This window comes from Barbus barbus (genome assembly GCF_936440315.1).
Source record: "Barbus barbus genome assembly, chromosome: 7".
Lineage (NCBI taxonomy): Eukaryota > Metazoa > Chordata > Actinopteri > Cypriniformes > Cyprinidae > Barbus > Barbus barbus.
The window spans coordinates 37,933,304-37,952,828 of record NC_136735.1 but is presented as its reverse complement, the minus strand read 5'-3'; the positions used below and the strand labels follow the sequence as shown (position 1 = coordinate 37,952,828).

General features: G+C 34.0%; 1 protein-coding gene across 1 annotated transcript in view; it reads right to left on the bottom strand.

Annotated features, from left to right (window-relative positions):
• The window catches only part of adamts5 (ADAM metallopeptidase with thrombospondin type 1 motif, 5 (aggrecanase-2)), a 29,845-nt gene extending 15,857 nt beyond the window's left edge, over window positions 1-13,988 (bottom strand). The window contains exons 1-3 of the mRNA XM_079420588.1: window positions 12,866-13,988; window positions 1,699-1,831; window positions 1,169-1,336 (exon numbers count right to left, since the gene is read on the bottom strand). Coding sequence (XP_079276714.1) covers window positions 1,169-1,336; window positions 1,699-1,831; window positions 12,866-13,708 — 1,144 coding nt within the window. The 5' untranslated portion in view covers window positions 13,709-13,988. The remainder of the gene's footprint in view (window positions 1-1,168; window positions 1,337-1,698; window positions 1,832-12,865) is intronic.
• Window positions 13,989-19,525: the final 5,537 nt, after the last annotated feature.

The following is a 19,525-nucleotide window of genomic DNA, read 5'->3' as shown; positions in this document are numbered from 1 at the left end:
AATTCTTGGATTTGTGTGTAAAGTTAAAAAAAAAAGAGGCAAAGTTTTGAAAATGTGTGTAAGCAGTTGAAGAAACTGTAAAATAATTAGGATGTGTTAATGTTTGTGAAAGCAGTCTCCTCTGCTCACCAAGGCTGCATTTATTTGATCAAAAATACAATAAAACAGTGAAATATTATTCTAATGTAAAACAGCTGTTTTCTATGTGAATATCTGTTAAAGTGTAATGTATTTCTGTGATCTGCAGCTGTATTTCCAGCATCATTCCTCCAGTCTTCAGTGTCACATGATCTTCAGAAATCATAATAATATACTGATTTACTGCTCAACAAACATTTCTGATTATTATCAATGTTGAACACAGTTGTGCTGCTCAATATTTTTGTGGAAACTGTGATACATTTGATTTTTCAGGATTCACAGATGAATAGAAAGTTCAAAAGAACAGCATTTATTTGAAATAGAAAATGTTTGTGATATTATAATTGTCTTTACTGTTAATTTTGATCAATTGAATGTGTCCTTGATGAATAAAAACATTAATTTCTTTCCAAGAAATCTTCAGCAATCAATCAGCAATAATAGTGTGCAGATGTCTGTTTTTTAATTTTATTGACTGATTGACTGATCGATTGATTTTTTTCCTGTGAATAAACTGTTTTTTCTATGCTGGTTACAAAATAGCTGACAGTAAATTAAAATTAATGTGACCCTGCAGCACAAAAGCAGTCATGAGTAACACAGGTATATTTGTAGCAATAGCTAATAATACATTGTATGGATCAAAATTATACATTTCTCTTTTATGACAAAAATCATTAGGATATTAAGATCATGTTCCATGAAGATATTTAGTAAATTTAGTGTAATGTAATGATTAGTAATATGCATTGCTAAGAACTTCATTTGAACAACTTTAAAGGAGATTTTCTCAATATTTAGATTTTTTTGCTCCCTCAGATTCCAGATTTTCAAATAGTTGTATCTCAGACAAATATTGTCCGATCATAACAAACCATACATCAATGGAAATATTATTTATTCTGATTCTAACCATACAAAATGTGGCAGTTTTTGAGGATGCAACATCAAATTCAGTCATTTTGAGTTGCAATGACCTGAATTAAAATCCTGCTTGAGTTCATGGGTAAGCATGACTGTTTCTCACCGTTTCCATCGTCGAAGAAGTCAGTGATTGTGGCAGAGGTGCAGCGGCTCCAGGGTTTGGACGCGTCGATGGAGGTCAGGATGGAAGACATCAGCCGCTTGTCTTCAGTGGAGCCAAATCGCTCCTCGCAGAACTTAGAGTCATCATGGGACAGACCCAGCAGGTGCCCTGAGACACACACACACACACACACACACAGGAAGTGATGCCATCAGTGTGTGTGTGTGTGTACCTGGTATTTATCACGTTATGGGGACCACAAATGTCCAGTAAATTTTGACCTTGTTGGGACATTTTTTAGGTCCCCACGAGGAAACAAGCTTATAAATCATACAGAATGAAGAGTAATGAAAATCTAAAAATGCAGAAAGTTTCCTGTAAGGGGTAAGTTTAGGTGGGGTTGGTGTAGGACGATAGAAATTACAGTTTGTACAGTATAAAAACCATTATGCCTATGGAGAGTCCCCACAAAATCTGGAAACCAGTGTGTGTGTGTGTCTGTGTGTGTGTGTGTGTGTGTGTGTGTGTACCGATCTCATGTGCCACAGTGAAGGCAGCGTGAAGCCCGTCGTCCTCGATGATTGCGCAGCTCCGCTCCGGCGAACACACGGTTCCCACATCAGCCATACCGAGAGTATCACACGAGTGATGACCGCACAGATCCTGCACACAACAGCAGACGTAGTATCATTTATACCTTTCATTTATCATTTATCATTTTATAGCTTTATTTTTAGATTATTTGTTTTGTTTTAATTTTAGTTTAATTTTTTATTAATTTTGTTGTGTGCTTTTGTAAATTTTATTTATTCTAAATATTTATTTAAAATTTTGATTTTAAATATGTATTTTTAATATTACTGTATAATACTTATACATATTTATAATAATATTTATAACTTATATTTATTTCATGCATCTAATCATTGGGTTGATACATTGAGCATCCATATCGTAATTGTTAAATAAAACTATTAATAATAATTTTCCTTAATTGAAATAAAGCTGAATAAAATTAGATATAAATAAATAAAATTGCACTTCAAAAACTTAAATGAAAATTTGAAATGTTGCTCTGGCAGAAAACTGAAATAAAATAAATTTAAAAGTAAAAGTACTAAAATTACTAAAACACTGAAATAATGCTAATAATTAAAATCAATAAATGATGGTAGTGATTTTAATATATATATATATATATATATAAATGAACATAAAGGACAAACACACTTCAAAGAAAACTTAAACTAAAATGAAAACTGAAAACATAAAAATAAAAGCTACTAAAAAATACTAATAAAAACTATAATAGACTATAAATAATACTAAAACAACATTGGTGAGCACAAAAAGCTAAGTTTAATTTTTTTTATTAATTTCCAGTTAATAATTTTAGTGCTTCAGTTTAAACTTATTTTAGTTATAGTTTCTGAGGCAATATTTTAAATTGTCATTTAATTATTTTTTTTTTGTCATTTATTATTTCCTCACAAAACACATCACAAAGCCAACCATTCATAGTATTCATATGTATATTAAGATTAAAAAATGTTTGCTATTGTCATTTAAAAATATATATTTTTAACTACCTTTTAATTATTTCAGTTGTAGTTTTAGTAATTTTAGTAGTTCAATTTAAGATTATTATTTAATTTCTTATTTTTGTGTTTTCCATCTAATATTTCATCTAATATGATTGTTAATAGTTCCAGTAAATGACTATAAATGACAAAGAGACCAATGAAAACACTTGAGTCAGACTGAATCTGTCTGAAAACTCTTTCAATGAGTAGCTTGCCTGTAATTCAACTACTTTAAACTACTTTATGAATAATTTCTGATGCAACGGTTTCAGAGATCCTCGCAGACAGACGAGCTGATGATTGCAGTGCGAGTGAATGGAGACGGCTCTTCCCACGCTCACATTTATAACAACAACACAGCGAGTTTGGCTCAAGACGTCAGCGGAGCGACTCTAATCATTGAGCCTTCAGTCTTACAGCTTCCCTCTATTCTGTCATACACACGCTCTGCTGCAGTAAATATGAGTATTTGCCATCATGCTAGAGATAAAAACATCACTCCCCTGTTGAGTTTTCACATGAACACAGCAACTTGATATGGAGAAATATTCTGAGGAATTCCTGCCTGAGGATACCAGGGAAATATGTTGGCAAAGCAAGAGCCGGAAAATGAGGGAAATATTGAGGGAAAATTACAACAACAGCACAGACGGAGAGATGCATGCATGCACTGCAAAAAGAGAAAAAAGGTCTTGTTTTTCAATAAAAATCATTTAAACAATGAAATAAAATAATAAAATATAATTTAATATTTTAAACATAAAATACAGTTTTGTTGGATTTATGGTTAAAGTCAGCATGAAATGAAAATTCACCTGTTTTCTAAATGCATGCTAAAACAATTCATTCATGCACATTTCTTTTCTAAACAATGTTTTGACCTCGTAATGTTTAATCAAAATATCATAACTGGATCTTCCAGTAAAAAGACACATTTCTCTCTGGTGACGTATATGCAGGACTTAAAATAAATAAACTAAACAAAATATCATTTATTTACTTGAAATAAATAATTTCAATATAATTATATTTTTTCAATTATTATATTTTTAGTTTTCAATAATTTTTTTTAATTTTGTTATGCACTTTTGTCATTTTATACATATATTTGTATTTAGTTTTCATTTATTCTATCTTAGTTTTAGACATACTGAACATTATATAGACATTTAAAATTAAATAAAATTGAGAAAAATATAAAAAAATAATTTAAAAAATAATAAAAATAACAAAAACACGCAACAAAATTACTAAAACTTTATTAAAATTAAAGTGAAAAAATTAAATTTAAAAATACAATCTAATACAAAATATTAACTAAAACTGTAATAGTCTATTAATGACACCAAAATAACTGGAACCAAGTTCCCGTCCTAAACTTTTTTCTCTTTTGATAATCCATTACATTTGATAATCCATTGTCCTCATTTGTAAGTCGCTTTGGATCAAAGCATCTGCTAAATAAATGGCTAAATGTAAATAATCGTCTCAAGTTGTTTTAAGGATGTCCAGATGCATTTACTGGAAAGCAAAAGGTTTTCTGCACTAAGAATGGAGGTGCCAGAACATCAGCTCACACCCAAACACGCGGGACCGCTGATATCCAGACGCCTCTCGCTCTGAGCAAACATGTGGATGCAGACCGCTCTGATATTTGATTCTCCAGCACCGCGAGTTTCTGTCACCTGCTTCTGATTTACAGGGCGTTTCAGGGCCAGACGTTCGGCCTCGACCCGCTGATCTGAGGTCTGCTCTCACACGTCCATCAGCGACGAGAGGAACATCAGCGCTGATCTGAGTCGCATGTCTGGCCTGTTTGGATCTACAAACTGAGAAGGATCACATACAGCAAAAAATAGACTTTTTACAGCCAAATATATATATTTAAATATAAGCTAAAAATATGTTATAAACAGTGAAGCTCACTGAAATATATAGTTTCAATTTTAAAAATATTTAGTTTCAACCTTCATATACCAAAATATATTTCAAAATGTATTTCAGTGGCAAGAAAATACATTTCCAATTTTAAAATACACTTCCAAAAACAGCCTACATTACTGACTACATGTTATATGTTCACCTATAGACAAGTTTTTCTTCAAATGTGACATATTCAGTGGTATTTTAGCATGATTATATTATATATAATCATGCTAAAATATATGTGCATAATATTATCTTCTAATATTAGCTTATGGTTTTTGTTAATGTTGAATTAGATTTTAATTTTAAAGTTTTTGTATTTTTTGTGCGTTTTGATTTTTATTAGTTTTTGTTGTTTGTTAATATTTTGAATTCATTTTTTTATATATTTCCAGATTCCATGTTAATTTAGTAATTTTGTTGTTTTTATAAATGTTATTAGTTTCTGCTGTCTATATATATTTTTATTTAAGTTTTAATTTTAATTTTGTCAAGTTAAAGTAAATGAAAATGTGAAATCTTGTCTTGTCAATTAGGTGAAATAAAATAATTGTGTTTTATATTTTATTTCATTTTTATGTCACTTTTATGGTTTTAGTTTTAGTTATAGTTAACTAAAACCTGAAGTGAATGTATTTTCTTGGACTGAAATATATGGAGGGCAAATTATATTTTTAAATGCTTATAAAAATATATTTATATTCTTGAAATATTTTCAAAAACATACTAAAAATATATCGGCAGAAAATATATTTACGTAAATATATTTTGATATATATATAAAAATAGACATCTTTTGCTGTATGGGATCAACATCAAAAAGTTCAACAGTTTGCTTGAACAAAAACCATATTCAGTATATCAGCCATATCAGCTCCTCTTGTGTCAAAAACTAATTCTTCATCCTACTGAGTTTCTCGGCAGAGGCCGGATCCGATCGCAGGCTGTTGCTACTCAACGCTGGCACGGATCGTAAGGATTTGGGACAGCGGGATGCAGACGGATGGATTCAGAGCATCCAGAATATCTCAGAGGTTTTCAGAGAACTGTCAACGTATAGCGGCTGAAAACGTGTGAAATGCCCCAGACAGACAGACGCTACAAAACAACCGTCACATACGCTAGAAACCACGGCAGGAGACATTAGAGACACACGCATGATCACCAACAACATGAACAAACTCTCTCTCATATTCCTGAACAAATACTACAGTATTTACTCTGTCTGTACGCATTCACACACCCTCTGTGTGTACAGTACATAGTGTGTGTGTGTGTGTGTACAGTACATAGAGTGTGTGTGTGTGTACAGTACATAGTGTGTGTGTGTGTGCACAGTACATAGAGTGTGTGTGTGTGTGTGTACAGTACATAGTGTGTGTGTGTACAGTACATAGAGTGTGTGTGTGTGTGTACAGTACATAGAGTGTGTGTGTGTGTACAGTACATAGAGTGTGTGTGTGTGTGCACAGTACATAGAGTGTGTGTGTGTGTGTGTACAGTACATAGTGTGTGTGTGTGTGTACAGTACATTGAGTGAGTGAGTGTGTGTGTCTTTGTGCAATCAATCAATCAATCAATCAATCAATCAATCAATCAATCAATCAATCAATCAATAAAAATACATTTCTTAATAATATACATTAATTGTGACCATGGACCACAAAACTAGTCATAAGGGTAATTTTAAAATTGAGATTTATACATCATCTGAAAGCTGATTGATGTATGGTTTGTTAGGATACGACAATATTTGTCTGAGATACAACTATTTGAAAATCTGGAATCTGAGGGAGCAAAAAAATCTAAATATTGAGAAAATCTCCTTTAAAGTTGTTCAAATGAAGTTCTTAGCAATGCATATTACTAATCAAATATGAAGTTTTGATATATTTACGGTAGGAAATTTACTAAATATCTTCATGGAACATGATCTTTAATTAATATCCTAATGATTTTTGTCATAAAAGAGAAATGTATAATTTTGATCCATACAATGTATTGTTGTCTATTGCTATAAATATACCTGTGTTACTCATGACTGCTTTTGTGCTGCAGGGACACAATTTATATAATAAATAAAAACTATTTAATTTAAATGAATTATATATATATATATATATATATATATATATATATATATATATATATATATATATATATATATTTCTCAGTAATTATAAAAACTATATTTATATATTTATAATATATATATTTCTATTTTCAATATATATTTGTTTTATTTATTATAATAAATAAAACAAATATATATAATTAGAAATAAACATTATTTATAATTATATATGTTTATTTAGATATATAATGATGCACCTTAAATAAAGTTTTTTTGTTTCCTTAATTTTTCTTTTGCTTCATATCTGCACCTGTTCTGATGAGACAATTACATGCAGTAAATCACACACGTCTTCATCAGTCTTTGTGTCCCGCAGCATCAGCGCAGTCATGCCTCTGATTATCACACATTCACCCGAAGCATGAGCTCAATGTGCCTCTTGTTCTGTGCAGCCGCATCCACACACATGAAATCCATTCTGCAGCGAGATCAAGTTTATAAACCCTCTTCATTTCTCAGACCTTATAAAGGTTCCTTGTTTTGTTAGATGATTCCCACCCTATGTATCATGAGTTTTACCTTCTTCCTTCTGGCATTCGGTATTGAACCCCTATCAGTAAAACAAATCAGTTTAGAGACAGTCATTTATCCCCTCAGCTGTAAAGTTTTTAAATTTAAGGTAAACCTTTTTAAGGAAGGAGATTGAGTGTGTTTTTTGTATTGTGTGTTGTGTTGTCTTATGTGATATGCTTGTATGCTGCAACCACATTGCCTTCAGGAAACAAATAAAGATGAACTGAACTGAACTGAGTTGTGGATCACATGACTTCAGTGGTACTTGTACCTAGGCTTGTCATGATCATGAATTTTGTCATACAAACAATTGTGATTAATGATTTCATTCTGTTTTGTTCATGTCACCTACAGTGTAAGCATAATACATTATTTTACCTGGAATCATTTAATAAAATAAGTGCATACAATTGACTTGAATGCTGTGGAAATTTATACTATTTACATAATTCATTATTTATGATCAATATAATATAATATAATATAATATAATATAATATAATATAATATTTTTGGATTCCCTTATTTGGATGGGAAAATTAATTTTTTTTATTTAAAAATTTTGTTATGCACTTTTGCCATTTTTATTAGATTTTTTTGAAATATTATTACTTAGCTTTAATTAAATTTATTTATTTTTTCAGTTTTACACATTTAAAATTATACAGATATTTATATAGACATTTAAATTTAATAAAAATTAATAAAAATATTAATAATGTTATTAATAGCTTTCATGTTAATTTTAGTTAACAAATTGAAGTTTTAATAACTTTGTCATATTTTTGCCATTTGTATTAGCATTTGTTGTTTTTAAATATGTCTATATAGTTTTTATTAATTATATTAATTATTTCAATTTTAAGTTATACAAAATGAGAAATGTTGTTGTGTTAAGTACCGGAAATAAAACTTCAGTTTCAAGTTTTTATAATTAACATTTTTGTGGGAATTCTTTTTTTATTTTTTATTAAATGTTACAAATCTCCAAAAAAAGTGTTTAAATGAACATTGTATGTTTAGTTAATTGTAATTCGTGTTGTGATGTTCTTACCAGGTAGTGGATCAGTAGTTTTTATAATGTCATTATGGGACACACGGAGTAGGAATTTGGACTCTCAATTAATTTTTTTAATAATTACAGTATCTTAATAATTACATGATTTGCTCATTAATTAATTTAATTAGTCACTAATAATTATGTAGCAATATTTTCTGAGAAAAAGCCCAAATAAAAATGCCCCAAATAAACAATTAAAAGATGAATTATCCTTAGGCAGTGACGCAGACAACACAAAAGAAGTGGCCTTTCAAAACGTTAACGTTGTATGTTTTAATTCTATGACTCTCCTCATTAATTCAGCCCATTCTTGCATTCTGTCTGGAATATGTTCACATTGTTATTAAAAGTGAAAGTTCACCCAAAAATTAAAATTCTCATGTCGTCCCAGATGTTTATGACTTTCTTTCTTCAGATGAACACAACCAAAGATTTTTAGTCTGTGTAGTGCAAGGGGACAGGACCGCTTCAGAAACAACACAAAGTGAACACGACGGTCAAGTTAAAAATATTGATTCATTAACAGGGGCTGTATGAGTTACTGTCATATTCACTTTGTGTAGTTTTTGAAGTGTCATTTTTGGATGTCCCATACTTGTCTTATAAGAAGAGAGATTATTTAGTTTAGATGATCTAAGATCTAAATCATATATATATATATGGGATGGCATGAGGGTGGAAAGGATGGAGTTTCTTTTTAATCCCTTTCCCTGCGATTTGTGTGTGTGTGTGTTCCGCTGTGCTGAATTTTAATTGTTATTGCTGCACTAGATATGTGTTTGACCTGTGCCATTGCATTTTGTTTCGTTTTATCCCATTAACCAAACTTCTGTATGTCTGTCAGAAAAAAAACTACTTCTACTTTTTTAATACTTGAGTACAATTTAAAGTAGTACTTTTTGGCTTTTACTCAAGTATGTTTTTGACCAGATACTTGTACTTTTAATTGAGTCAAATTTTCACTTATCTTTAGTATCTTTTAGAGTATCTTTATTTTTGAGTACTTTTTACACCTCTGGCTGTGCTCAGTAAATATAAAAAATAAATTGGTGTTAGTCATGAGGCAGAGGACGCTTTGAGAAACTGTGCAGCAGCAGCAGAGAGAAAATTATGCTTCGCTTAATTCATTTCTTTGTGTTTGGCTTTGGCGGCGGTTCAGAGGTCTCAGTGGGTGTTTGTGGGCTTCTGCTGCCCATCATGGCTTATTGACATGGTGTACTTCACAGCCACACACTCTTACACACACACACACACACACACACACACACACACACACACACACACACACACACACACACACACATGTTGGGTTTCCATGTTTTATGGGGACATCCCATAGGTGTAATGGTTTTTATACTGTACAATCTGTATGTGCTATTGCCCTACACCAACCCTACACCTAAACTTAGCCCTCACAGGAAACATGCTGCATTTTTAGATTTTCAAAAAACTTTATGCTGTATGATTTATAAGCTTGTTTCCTCATGGGGACCAAAAAATGTCCCCACAAGATTAAGATGTACTGGTATTACTATCCTTGTGGGGACATTTGGTCCCCAGGACGTGATGAATACCAGGTGCACACACACACACACACACACACGCACACACACACACACACGCACACACATGTTGGGTTTCCATGTTTTATGGGGACATCCCATAGGCGTAATGGTTTTTATACTGTACAATCTGTATGTGCTATTGCCCTACACCAACCCTACACCTAAACTTAGCCCTCACAGGAAACATGCTGCATTTTTAGATTTTCAAAAAACTTTATGCTGTATGATTTATAAGCTTGTTTCCTCATGGGGACCAAAAAATGTCCCCACAAGATTAAGATGTACTGGTATTACTATCCTTGTGGGGACATTTGGTCCCCAGGACGTGATGAATACCAGGTGCACGCACACACACACACACACACACACACACACACGCACACACACACACGCACACACACACACACACACACACTGTAGGCCACCAGATGTGTTAGATTTCTTGATAACACTTTAGAATACGGTTTATTAACTTTAATTAATGCATTAGGTATCAATACTTTCAAAGCATTCATTAATCAAGGTAATTTATGCACACACTTATATATCTTTAACATTTCAAGTTGTATAAATTAACATTAATGTAATATGAATAAAAAAAACACAAGTATGTTTATAAATTAACCTTAACAAATTAATAATGTTAAACATGCTAAAAATGTATAATTAGTTCACAACATTGCTATTTTAGTATCAATGGGAAACTATTATAGATAAAAATATATATATATATTTTTGTATTTTCAATGTCATTTTAGTTAAAGTTTTAGTGATTATGTTGTGCGTTTTTGTCAATATTGTCTTTTTTAAATACATTTCTATTTTACTTTTAGTTTTAGTTAATACATCAACATAAATAATATAATAAATTAAATTAAAATAAAATAAAATAGTTTTAATTAGCTATAATAACCCATAATTTTAGTTAACGATTTAGCAGTTTTGTTGAGCTTCTGTCATTTTCATTTTCATTATTGTTTCATTTTAAAAGTATACTTCATTTTTAAAAAATTTTTTTTTATTTCAGTTTTAGTTGAAATTATTTTAGCACATCAAGTTAAACTATATGAAAATAAAAGCTGAATAAATAGCTGAAATAAAAAAAGTTAACTTTTTTATATTTCATTCTATTTCAGTTACGATTTATTTTATTTCAAGTAATGAAAAAGTATTTTTATGGTTTTAGTTTTAGTTACTTACAACAGCTCTGGTTCATGATACCAAATGCATTAACTAATGTAAATAACTGACAAATCTAAAGATATTCAGGATAACATCTGAGAGCTTGCTTCCCATGCAAACGGATCTGGTTTTAAGGATGTTTACTATAGAAAACAAGACAAAGTTACTGATGAAGTGCAGGATTTTGGCACTTTAAGTGCTCCAGTGAACAAGACCTCGCATGACTTACATGCACCACAAGCCTCGTCTGGAAACAAGACAAGCTCCAAACCACAAGCGCGGTGTTTGAGAGGCGAGGAGCCTGCGCTTTACTGTGGGATCTGTGAGGGGCGAAACCAGTGTGGTCTCCAGCCCGGGACAGCTTTCATTTTCCTCACAGCTCTCTGCTGCGGTTCATGGCACTCAGATCTCGAGAGCGTCTCGCTTGAGGAATGTGCACAGACACACACTGTATGAAGACACACACTAGTCAGGGGACCGAAGACGCATGCCTAGAAAAACAGCAACAAAGGAAATAATTTTGCAGTTCACTGTGGAACAGGAAGGGAGGGAGACTAACGTTCCCACAGTAGTCGACACATGATCGGATCCAGCTGACCTGGTCACACACACACACACACACACACGCACACACACACTTGATGCTATCAGACGGTAATACTATGGTATTCTGAAATATACCACGGTAATGAAATTCATGTACCAAAGCATTTATATGGTGCTACAAGGAACTTCCCCAAATAGCATGGTAGTACTGTGGTGTTTTTTCTGTATGTGAAGCATCATCATGTCTAAATCAGGGGGGCGGGGCCAAAAGATGACTTTGAATTAGTGAATTATGTTACAGTTTTGCTTACATACAAAATCTTAACTTGTCACACAGTTTCTGAAAGCTGGCACTCAAACAGCAGAAGCACACACCGAATCTGCAAAACCCTGCACTAATTCTCAACCTTCAACTTCATAAAACACACTTTTTGCAAAACACAACACACAAAATTTGTGTATGTAACAAACAAAAATCTAACAGGAATTAATATTATGGCAAAGGTGTTTGCAAATGTTTGCTTTTGAGACGTGTTTGTGATATTTTGAATGCAGTGCTTCATTTTGCAAGAGATGTGAGACATTTTATATTTTGTTTGTGCAATTCTTGGATTTGTGTGTAAAGTAAAAAAAAAAAAGAGGCAACGTTTTGAAAATGTGTGTAAGCAGTTGAAAAAAAAACTAAGTAGTCAAAACTTAATTAAAATTTTAAAAGCACAAAAATATTTAATTATAATTAATTTAAACAATTAAAATGCTAAAAATGCAAATTATTTATATTAAAAATAATAAAAGCTTAGTTAAAATGCTAAAAACGCAATTTATACTATAATACTAAAAAGTTTACATTAAAATAATTACAACTAAATTCTAAAAAAATTCTAATTATTTAATGATATAAAAAATTATCGAATGCAAAAATAAATAAATAAATAAATAAACAATAATAACAACAATTAAGTACAATCAAAACTTAATTAAAAAACTAATGATTACTAATGAACTTAAAAAACTTTTGAAAATGTGTGTAAGCAGTTGAAAAAAAGCTGTAGTTGAAAACACAATGGCTCAGTGATGGAAACACACGGTGATGCTTTGGGACTGAAATAAAATGCTGCTGTGTTTGTACCTGCATCACTCACTATGTAAACACAGTTCACCGAGGCTGCTGCGCGTCTCTGTTTTTACCTGCCTGGTGAAGAGGATCGCCGCGTCGTGGTGCTGCTGATGATCATCATCCAGAGGGTTCTGCTGATTCTGCCATTTACAGAAGCTCTTGAGCGTCGCGGCGGCGTTCTTGGACACCTCGATGCCCTTCTCGTTCTCAGGCAGGATCGCGACTTTAACCACCGACAGGCGGATGGGGTTCTCGATGCTGGCGTGGCCGTAGAGTTTGGACGCGATGGACGCGAGCGTCAACAGGTAATGGTGCAGGTCCTTGCCGTACTTCTTCGTCATGGACGCGTCCGCGACCAGCAGCAGCTCCACGTGCCGCGCGCGCGACACGGAGCGCTTGCGTCGCGTCCGCGCATCGCGCTGCTTCCGCGCGTTGCGGTCGCGCGTGCCGCAGCTGTGCCGCGCGGGCATCGCCTCGAAACCGAAGCTGTCGCGCGTGTAATAGTGGAGAGCGGCGTCGCTCTCGTGGCCCTTCGCTCGGATGAGCGGCGTGACAGTGTACCGCGCGTCATGCACCGCGAAAAACCCGTCGAGTCCGCCGCCGCACAGATTGAAAAGCGCAAGCGACTGCGCGTTTGAGTTGACGGTGCCGCGGTAAACGCATTCCCGACGCGGCGGCGGCGCGTCTGCGTTCAAACCGAAGTGATGAGACAGTAGAGACTCATCCCGCTCCATATCCAGCTGAAAGCGCTGCTCGTCTATATACAGAAGATAACCGGCTTTTCCTCCTCCGTGATAAATCCGATCCACGGTGCGCACGACGCCGCGGACAGGTGCGAGCAGAGACGCGTTCGCAGGTGGACGGAACGCAACGGAACCCTCCAGAGCGCAACACAGCAAAACGATCCGCCACATTATTCCATGTAGTTCAAGCCGGTGCAGAAAACTTTTGGAAACATTACGATCCGAAACGCAGCTTTAAAACGACTTGCGTGAGGAATTGGAGCCGGACTGATCCATGAGTCCCGGTGCGCATCTCACGCGTCTCGGAAATAAACGCATGAAGGCAGGAGGAGAGAGGAGCGAGAACTAAAGTGAACTTGGAGAACAAAACACAAAGTTTCTTCTTAAAAGCACCAGAGAGAGAAAGAAAGAAAGAGAAAGAGTCCTGCCCCTTTGCGCTCGCTCTCCACTCCCAGACCTCCTCCTCTCATTCTTTCCCAACTCTCTCTCTCTCTCTCTCTCTCTGTTTGTGTTCACTGTACAGGTTCATCTTTGTTAGGGGCCAAATGTTTGAAAATGTCCTCACAAACAAGGGCTTTTTAAATCAGCTTCAAATCTAATGTCAACAGGTTTTAGTTTTAGGGTATAGAAAACGCACCATTACCTTAGTATGAACAAATATTGAGAAAATCACCTTTAAAGTTTTTCAAATGAAGTTCTTAGCAATGCATATTACTAATCAAAAATTAAGTTTTGATATATTTATGGTAGGAAATTTACTAAATATCTTCATGGAATATGATCTTAATATCCTAATGATTTTTGTCATAAAAGAGAAATGTATAATTTTGATCCATACAATGTATTGTTGTCTATTGCTACAAATATACCTGTGCTACTGATGACTGCTTCTGTGCTGCAGGGACACAATTAACTTACTGGGTGATGTTTAAAACATCATAACAGTAGTGCATATGACTCATGCATTATATTTAATTTCTTCTGAATATGTTGCTTTTATGTGAGAAACATTTAACATTTAAGTTATTATTTATTGAAAATCTAAAAAAGGGGCATTTGATTGGTGTAAAATCTTACAAAATTTAATTGATTTAATGACTCAAAAACATCATACTGATCTTAGATGCTGAGCTGATAATAAACAAATCAGCAATGTAAAAAATGTCCTCCATGTAAAATGTCGAAGTACACTACTTTTACCTGCTTAATGTGTATTTCTCAACAAGACCCGTCTCCATACACTTTCATTATACAGTACATATAATACACATTTTTCACAGAAAGCATTAAGAGAAGCCATCGATTTGATTTTTTTGAGTCATTAAAACAGTTTAATTGTGCAAGATTTGATGCCAATGCCATTTTTTTGAGAGTGTGCTGACCAGCTGCATCACTGTCTGGTACGGGAACTGCAGTGCTGCTGACCGCAAGACCCTCCAGCGGACAGTGAACACAGCTGCAAAGATCATCGGTGCCCCTCTCCCCTCCATCCTGGACATCTTCCTTACACGATGCTCCAGCAAAACCAACAGCATCCTGAAGGACTCCACCCATCCCTCCCACAGTCTCTTCCAGCTCCTACCATCAGGAAGACGGTACCGGAGCATCAGAGCCCGCTCTGCCAGACTGCTCAACAGCTTTTTCCCCCAGGCTGTGAGAGCCCTGAACTCAAACCACCCCGCCCCCCTCTGAAACCCCATGCAAAACCCCTACCTGCTGAAACATGGACCCCCCCCCCCCCCCCCCCCCCCCCCACCTTACCACACCAAAGAAAAAACTGTATGGAACTTTTTTGTGCAATTGGAAGTGTGCTACACACAGGTGAGTGGGCCTGTACAAACCACCTGTAGTAACACACTCTCCTCTATGTGCACTAGACACTTTACACACACTGCTGCGTGTACACAATCCCACAAAAGACTCAGCAATATATGTATGTTTACATGCTCATGCACTACAAATCATCCTGCACTGTTCCCCAACCAGCTGCTGACTCAAAATGTCTCTCTTTGCACATGTACAGTATTTGTGAAGCATTCGTATAGTTTGTATTTTTATCCTTTATTCTTTTAGTTTGTATAGGGTAAATACTTATATATAGTATACTTCTAGTTAAATCTGTCAGTAGGTTAGTAGTGTATAGGTTTATAGTGTTTTTTACTTCATTGTTGCATGTCTGTATTTATGTAGCACTGTGGTCCTGCAAGGCATGATATTTCGTTCCACTGTATGTCCCCACATGTAGCAGAATGACAATAAAGCTCAACTTGAACTTGAACTTGACTTTTTTTTTAATAACGACTTAAATTGGTGTCTGTTTCTCACACAAAGCATCATATGAATTCAGAAGAGCAGAAATATAATGCATTAGTCAAATGCACAACTGTTCTGATGCTTTTGTCAATTGATCTCAAACAGAGTCCTCTATTGCATAACGCACTTCTGATGCTATTTACAGATGATGGGATAAATCTTCAATAATGTCCGTCTAATGGGTTTGATGACATCAGAGAATCATATCTGAAGGGTTCAGTTGTGATTATTTGTACATGCAGCACTGGGTGACTCTCAACAGAACGTGAGAGAGACAGCAAACAGAAACGTGACATCATGCAGGGAATCCGCTACTGGGAAACCCTGTTCAATAGTGCATCAGCCGCCGCAGGCAATGACACCACTGATGCAGAACACTGAGTATTGTGCACACTAGTGAGGGTTCATTCTGCTGTCAGCCTCATTCCAGCACTGTGTTAAGATGTCGTCATCAACAACAGCAACAACAGCACAGACAACACTGCACTCTAAAACACTCTAAATATAACCCAGTGCTGGGTAAATATTGGACAGAACACATGCTGGGTTGTTTTCAACCAACAGTTGGATTAATTGTTTAACCCAACCTTCTGGGCAGTAACCCAACCGCTGGGTTCCTCCATATTTTACCCAGCGCTGGGTTGTATTTAACCCAGCATTTTTTAGGGTGTATAATGAAAGTGAATTTGAAATATGAAGAACATGCATTTATTTGATGCAGGGTAATTATAGTTAAATAAACCTAGTTAACATTTCTCATTTTTACTTTAGTTTAACGTACTTAAATAGCTAAACTTAAATAAAAATGAATCAAAACTATAGACATATATATAAAAAAATGACACTTTAAAAAATGCTGGTTTAAAAACAACCCAACTTGAGTTATTTGGCAAGCCAGCGCTGGATAAATATAGGACAGAACACAGAATAAAACACATGCTGGGTTATTTTGACCCAGTGTCACGTGTTTCGTTCCTGTTTGTCCATATTTGGTTCTCCCTGTCCCTGTCCTCATTGTGTTAATTTTATTCCACGTGTGTCTTGTCATCCCCTGGTTATTCTGAGTATTTATAGTGTGTTCTGCCCCTTGTTTCCTGTCCGCTGTTATATGTCTAGATGTCATTCCTGAGTTCCTGTGTTTGCATCCCTTCGTTTGTTGAATTAAGTCCACGTTGAAGTTTATTCCTCGTCTCCTTGCTCCTATGTATCGTGACACCCAGGTGGTTGGGTTAAATGTTTTATTTGTTCTATTTGTTTTAAATGTTAAAATTTGTTTAAAAATTATTATATTGCTGGCTTAAAATGGGTTGGAAATAGAGGCAACAGCATAGTTACAATATTACTACTTATTATTACAATATGAATACAGCATAGTTTACAATATTACATACATTTAAACTCGTTTAACAAGCATTTTAGAAGTAAAAACTGTAACATTTAAAGTAGCTTTTTAATTTAAGTGTATTTAACCATTCTCTGTAATCACCTTTTATTAGGGTTAAAAATATATATTTAGAGTGCATTTTTTTTAGAGTGTACAAAAATACAAACACATACAACTGAAAATTTAAATGAAAATGATAAAAACTGATTCAAAATGTTAAGAATACAACATTTTTTATTTAAAATAAGTAAAAATGAAAATAATACATATATATATATATATATAAACTAAAAACTTAAACTTTAAAATAAGAAGGAAAATGGAAAAATGACATGAAAATGCATTAATACAAAACAATTTATAAAATAAAATGTAAAATATTAATAAAAACTATAAAATTATGTCAGCTATAGTTGCAAGGCAGTATTTTAATATAGTTTAACGGGATGTACTAAAATGAAATTAATATATATATATATATATATATATATATATATATATATATAACTACTAAAAATGACAAAAAAATTACTACAATTAAAATTAAAACTGATTCAAAATATGAAAAAAAATTCAATCAAATTATTTAATTGATGCTAAAATAATGCTGATTTGATGTTTAAGAATCTGAGCTGTTCGACATGAAGGCGAGTAAATGATGGGACATCGAAGCTTTCAAAGCTGTAGCTTGCTGTCGTTGAGTAACATTATTTTAATTATTGAATAAGGCACTTTCTTCTTCTCCAAACTCATGCATGATGACCTGGGCTTTGAGGTGATGGATAATTCATGCTGCATCCAGAATAGAAGCTCCAGTGTCAGTGACTGGAACAAAAGCGTCGGCATGTACGTTCATGTTCGCATATCTGACAGATATTCAGTATTATGTGGCATTAAGAGAATATTTATTACATCTTCAGGCGTTCTGGTGGGTTTGCGGCAGCGCTGTCAGTCGCTGGATTTGGGTGTTGTGTAATATAAGTCACTATTCAAAAAACCGCATGCGGAGCCAAATTGCATTCAGCTTCTCATATAAGAAATGACACTTCATGGAGCTCCTGCCCAGTGTTTGTTTACCGGAGCTGAGTCACTTCATAGTGTTTCCCAGAGGAGCTGTCAGACACACAGGCTTCAGGGAATATTTATAATAATAATAATAAATGTGCATCTGCTCAAACACTGCACACAAAATACTTCAATCCAAATTAATCAGAAATTGCACCATCGTGTCATTCCAAACCTTCAAAGAAGTCTCTTCTGCTCACCAAGACTGCATTTATTTGATACAGTAAAATAGTAATATTTCAATTTCAAAATAGTAGTGCTGCTTCATTTTTATTTTCATTTTTATGGAAAGCATGATACATTATCATTAAAATGTTTGGGCAATGTAAGAAATTAATTTTATTCATCAAGGATGCATTAAATTGATCAAAAGTGCCAGTAAATACATTTATAAAATTAGAAAAGAGTTCTATTTAAAATAAATGCTGCTCTTCTGAACTTTCTATTCATATGTGAATCTTAAAAAATAAAATGTATCACGGTTTCCACAAAAATATTGTTTTCAACATTGATAATAATCAGAAATGTTTGTTGAGCAGTAAATCAGTATATTAGAATGATTTCTGAAGATCATGTGACACTGAAGACTGGAGTAATGATGCTGAAAATACAGCTGCAGATCACAGAAATAAATTACAGTTTAACAGATATTCACACAGAAAACAGCTATTTTACATTTAAATAATATTTCACTTTTTTTTACTGTGTTTTTGCTTGAATAAATGCAGCCTTGGTGAGCAGAAGAGACTTCTTCCAAAAAAAAATCTAAATTATTCGAAACTTCAGTGCAATGAAAGTGAATGGGGATGAGTGCTTTTGAGATCTGGAAAGGACAAAAAAAAAAAAAGCATCATAAAAGTAATATGTATGACTTGTGCTCTATTTATCAAGTCTTCTGACAAATTTGTCTGAGAATCAAACCCCAGTTTAAGTAATTATTTTCTGAAAATCTGAAAATGTCATTTGATGTCATTACACAACGCCTCTTGACACATCATTGAATGCACATTAAATGATTTTAAGTGTGTTGTTTTATATGGGTACCAATAATATGAGTTGAATATTTCAGGCTAAACTATTAATTTGAACGATTCCATTTCTATTCAGACCAATATCATACGGTCGGATCCCATGAGCTGTGTTTCTATAGGAGTGTGTGGGAGTTCAGAGGAGAACACTGTGTACCATCACACAACCTCCTCATTATCTACAGTTACACTCAAGCT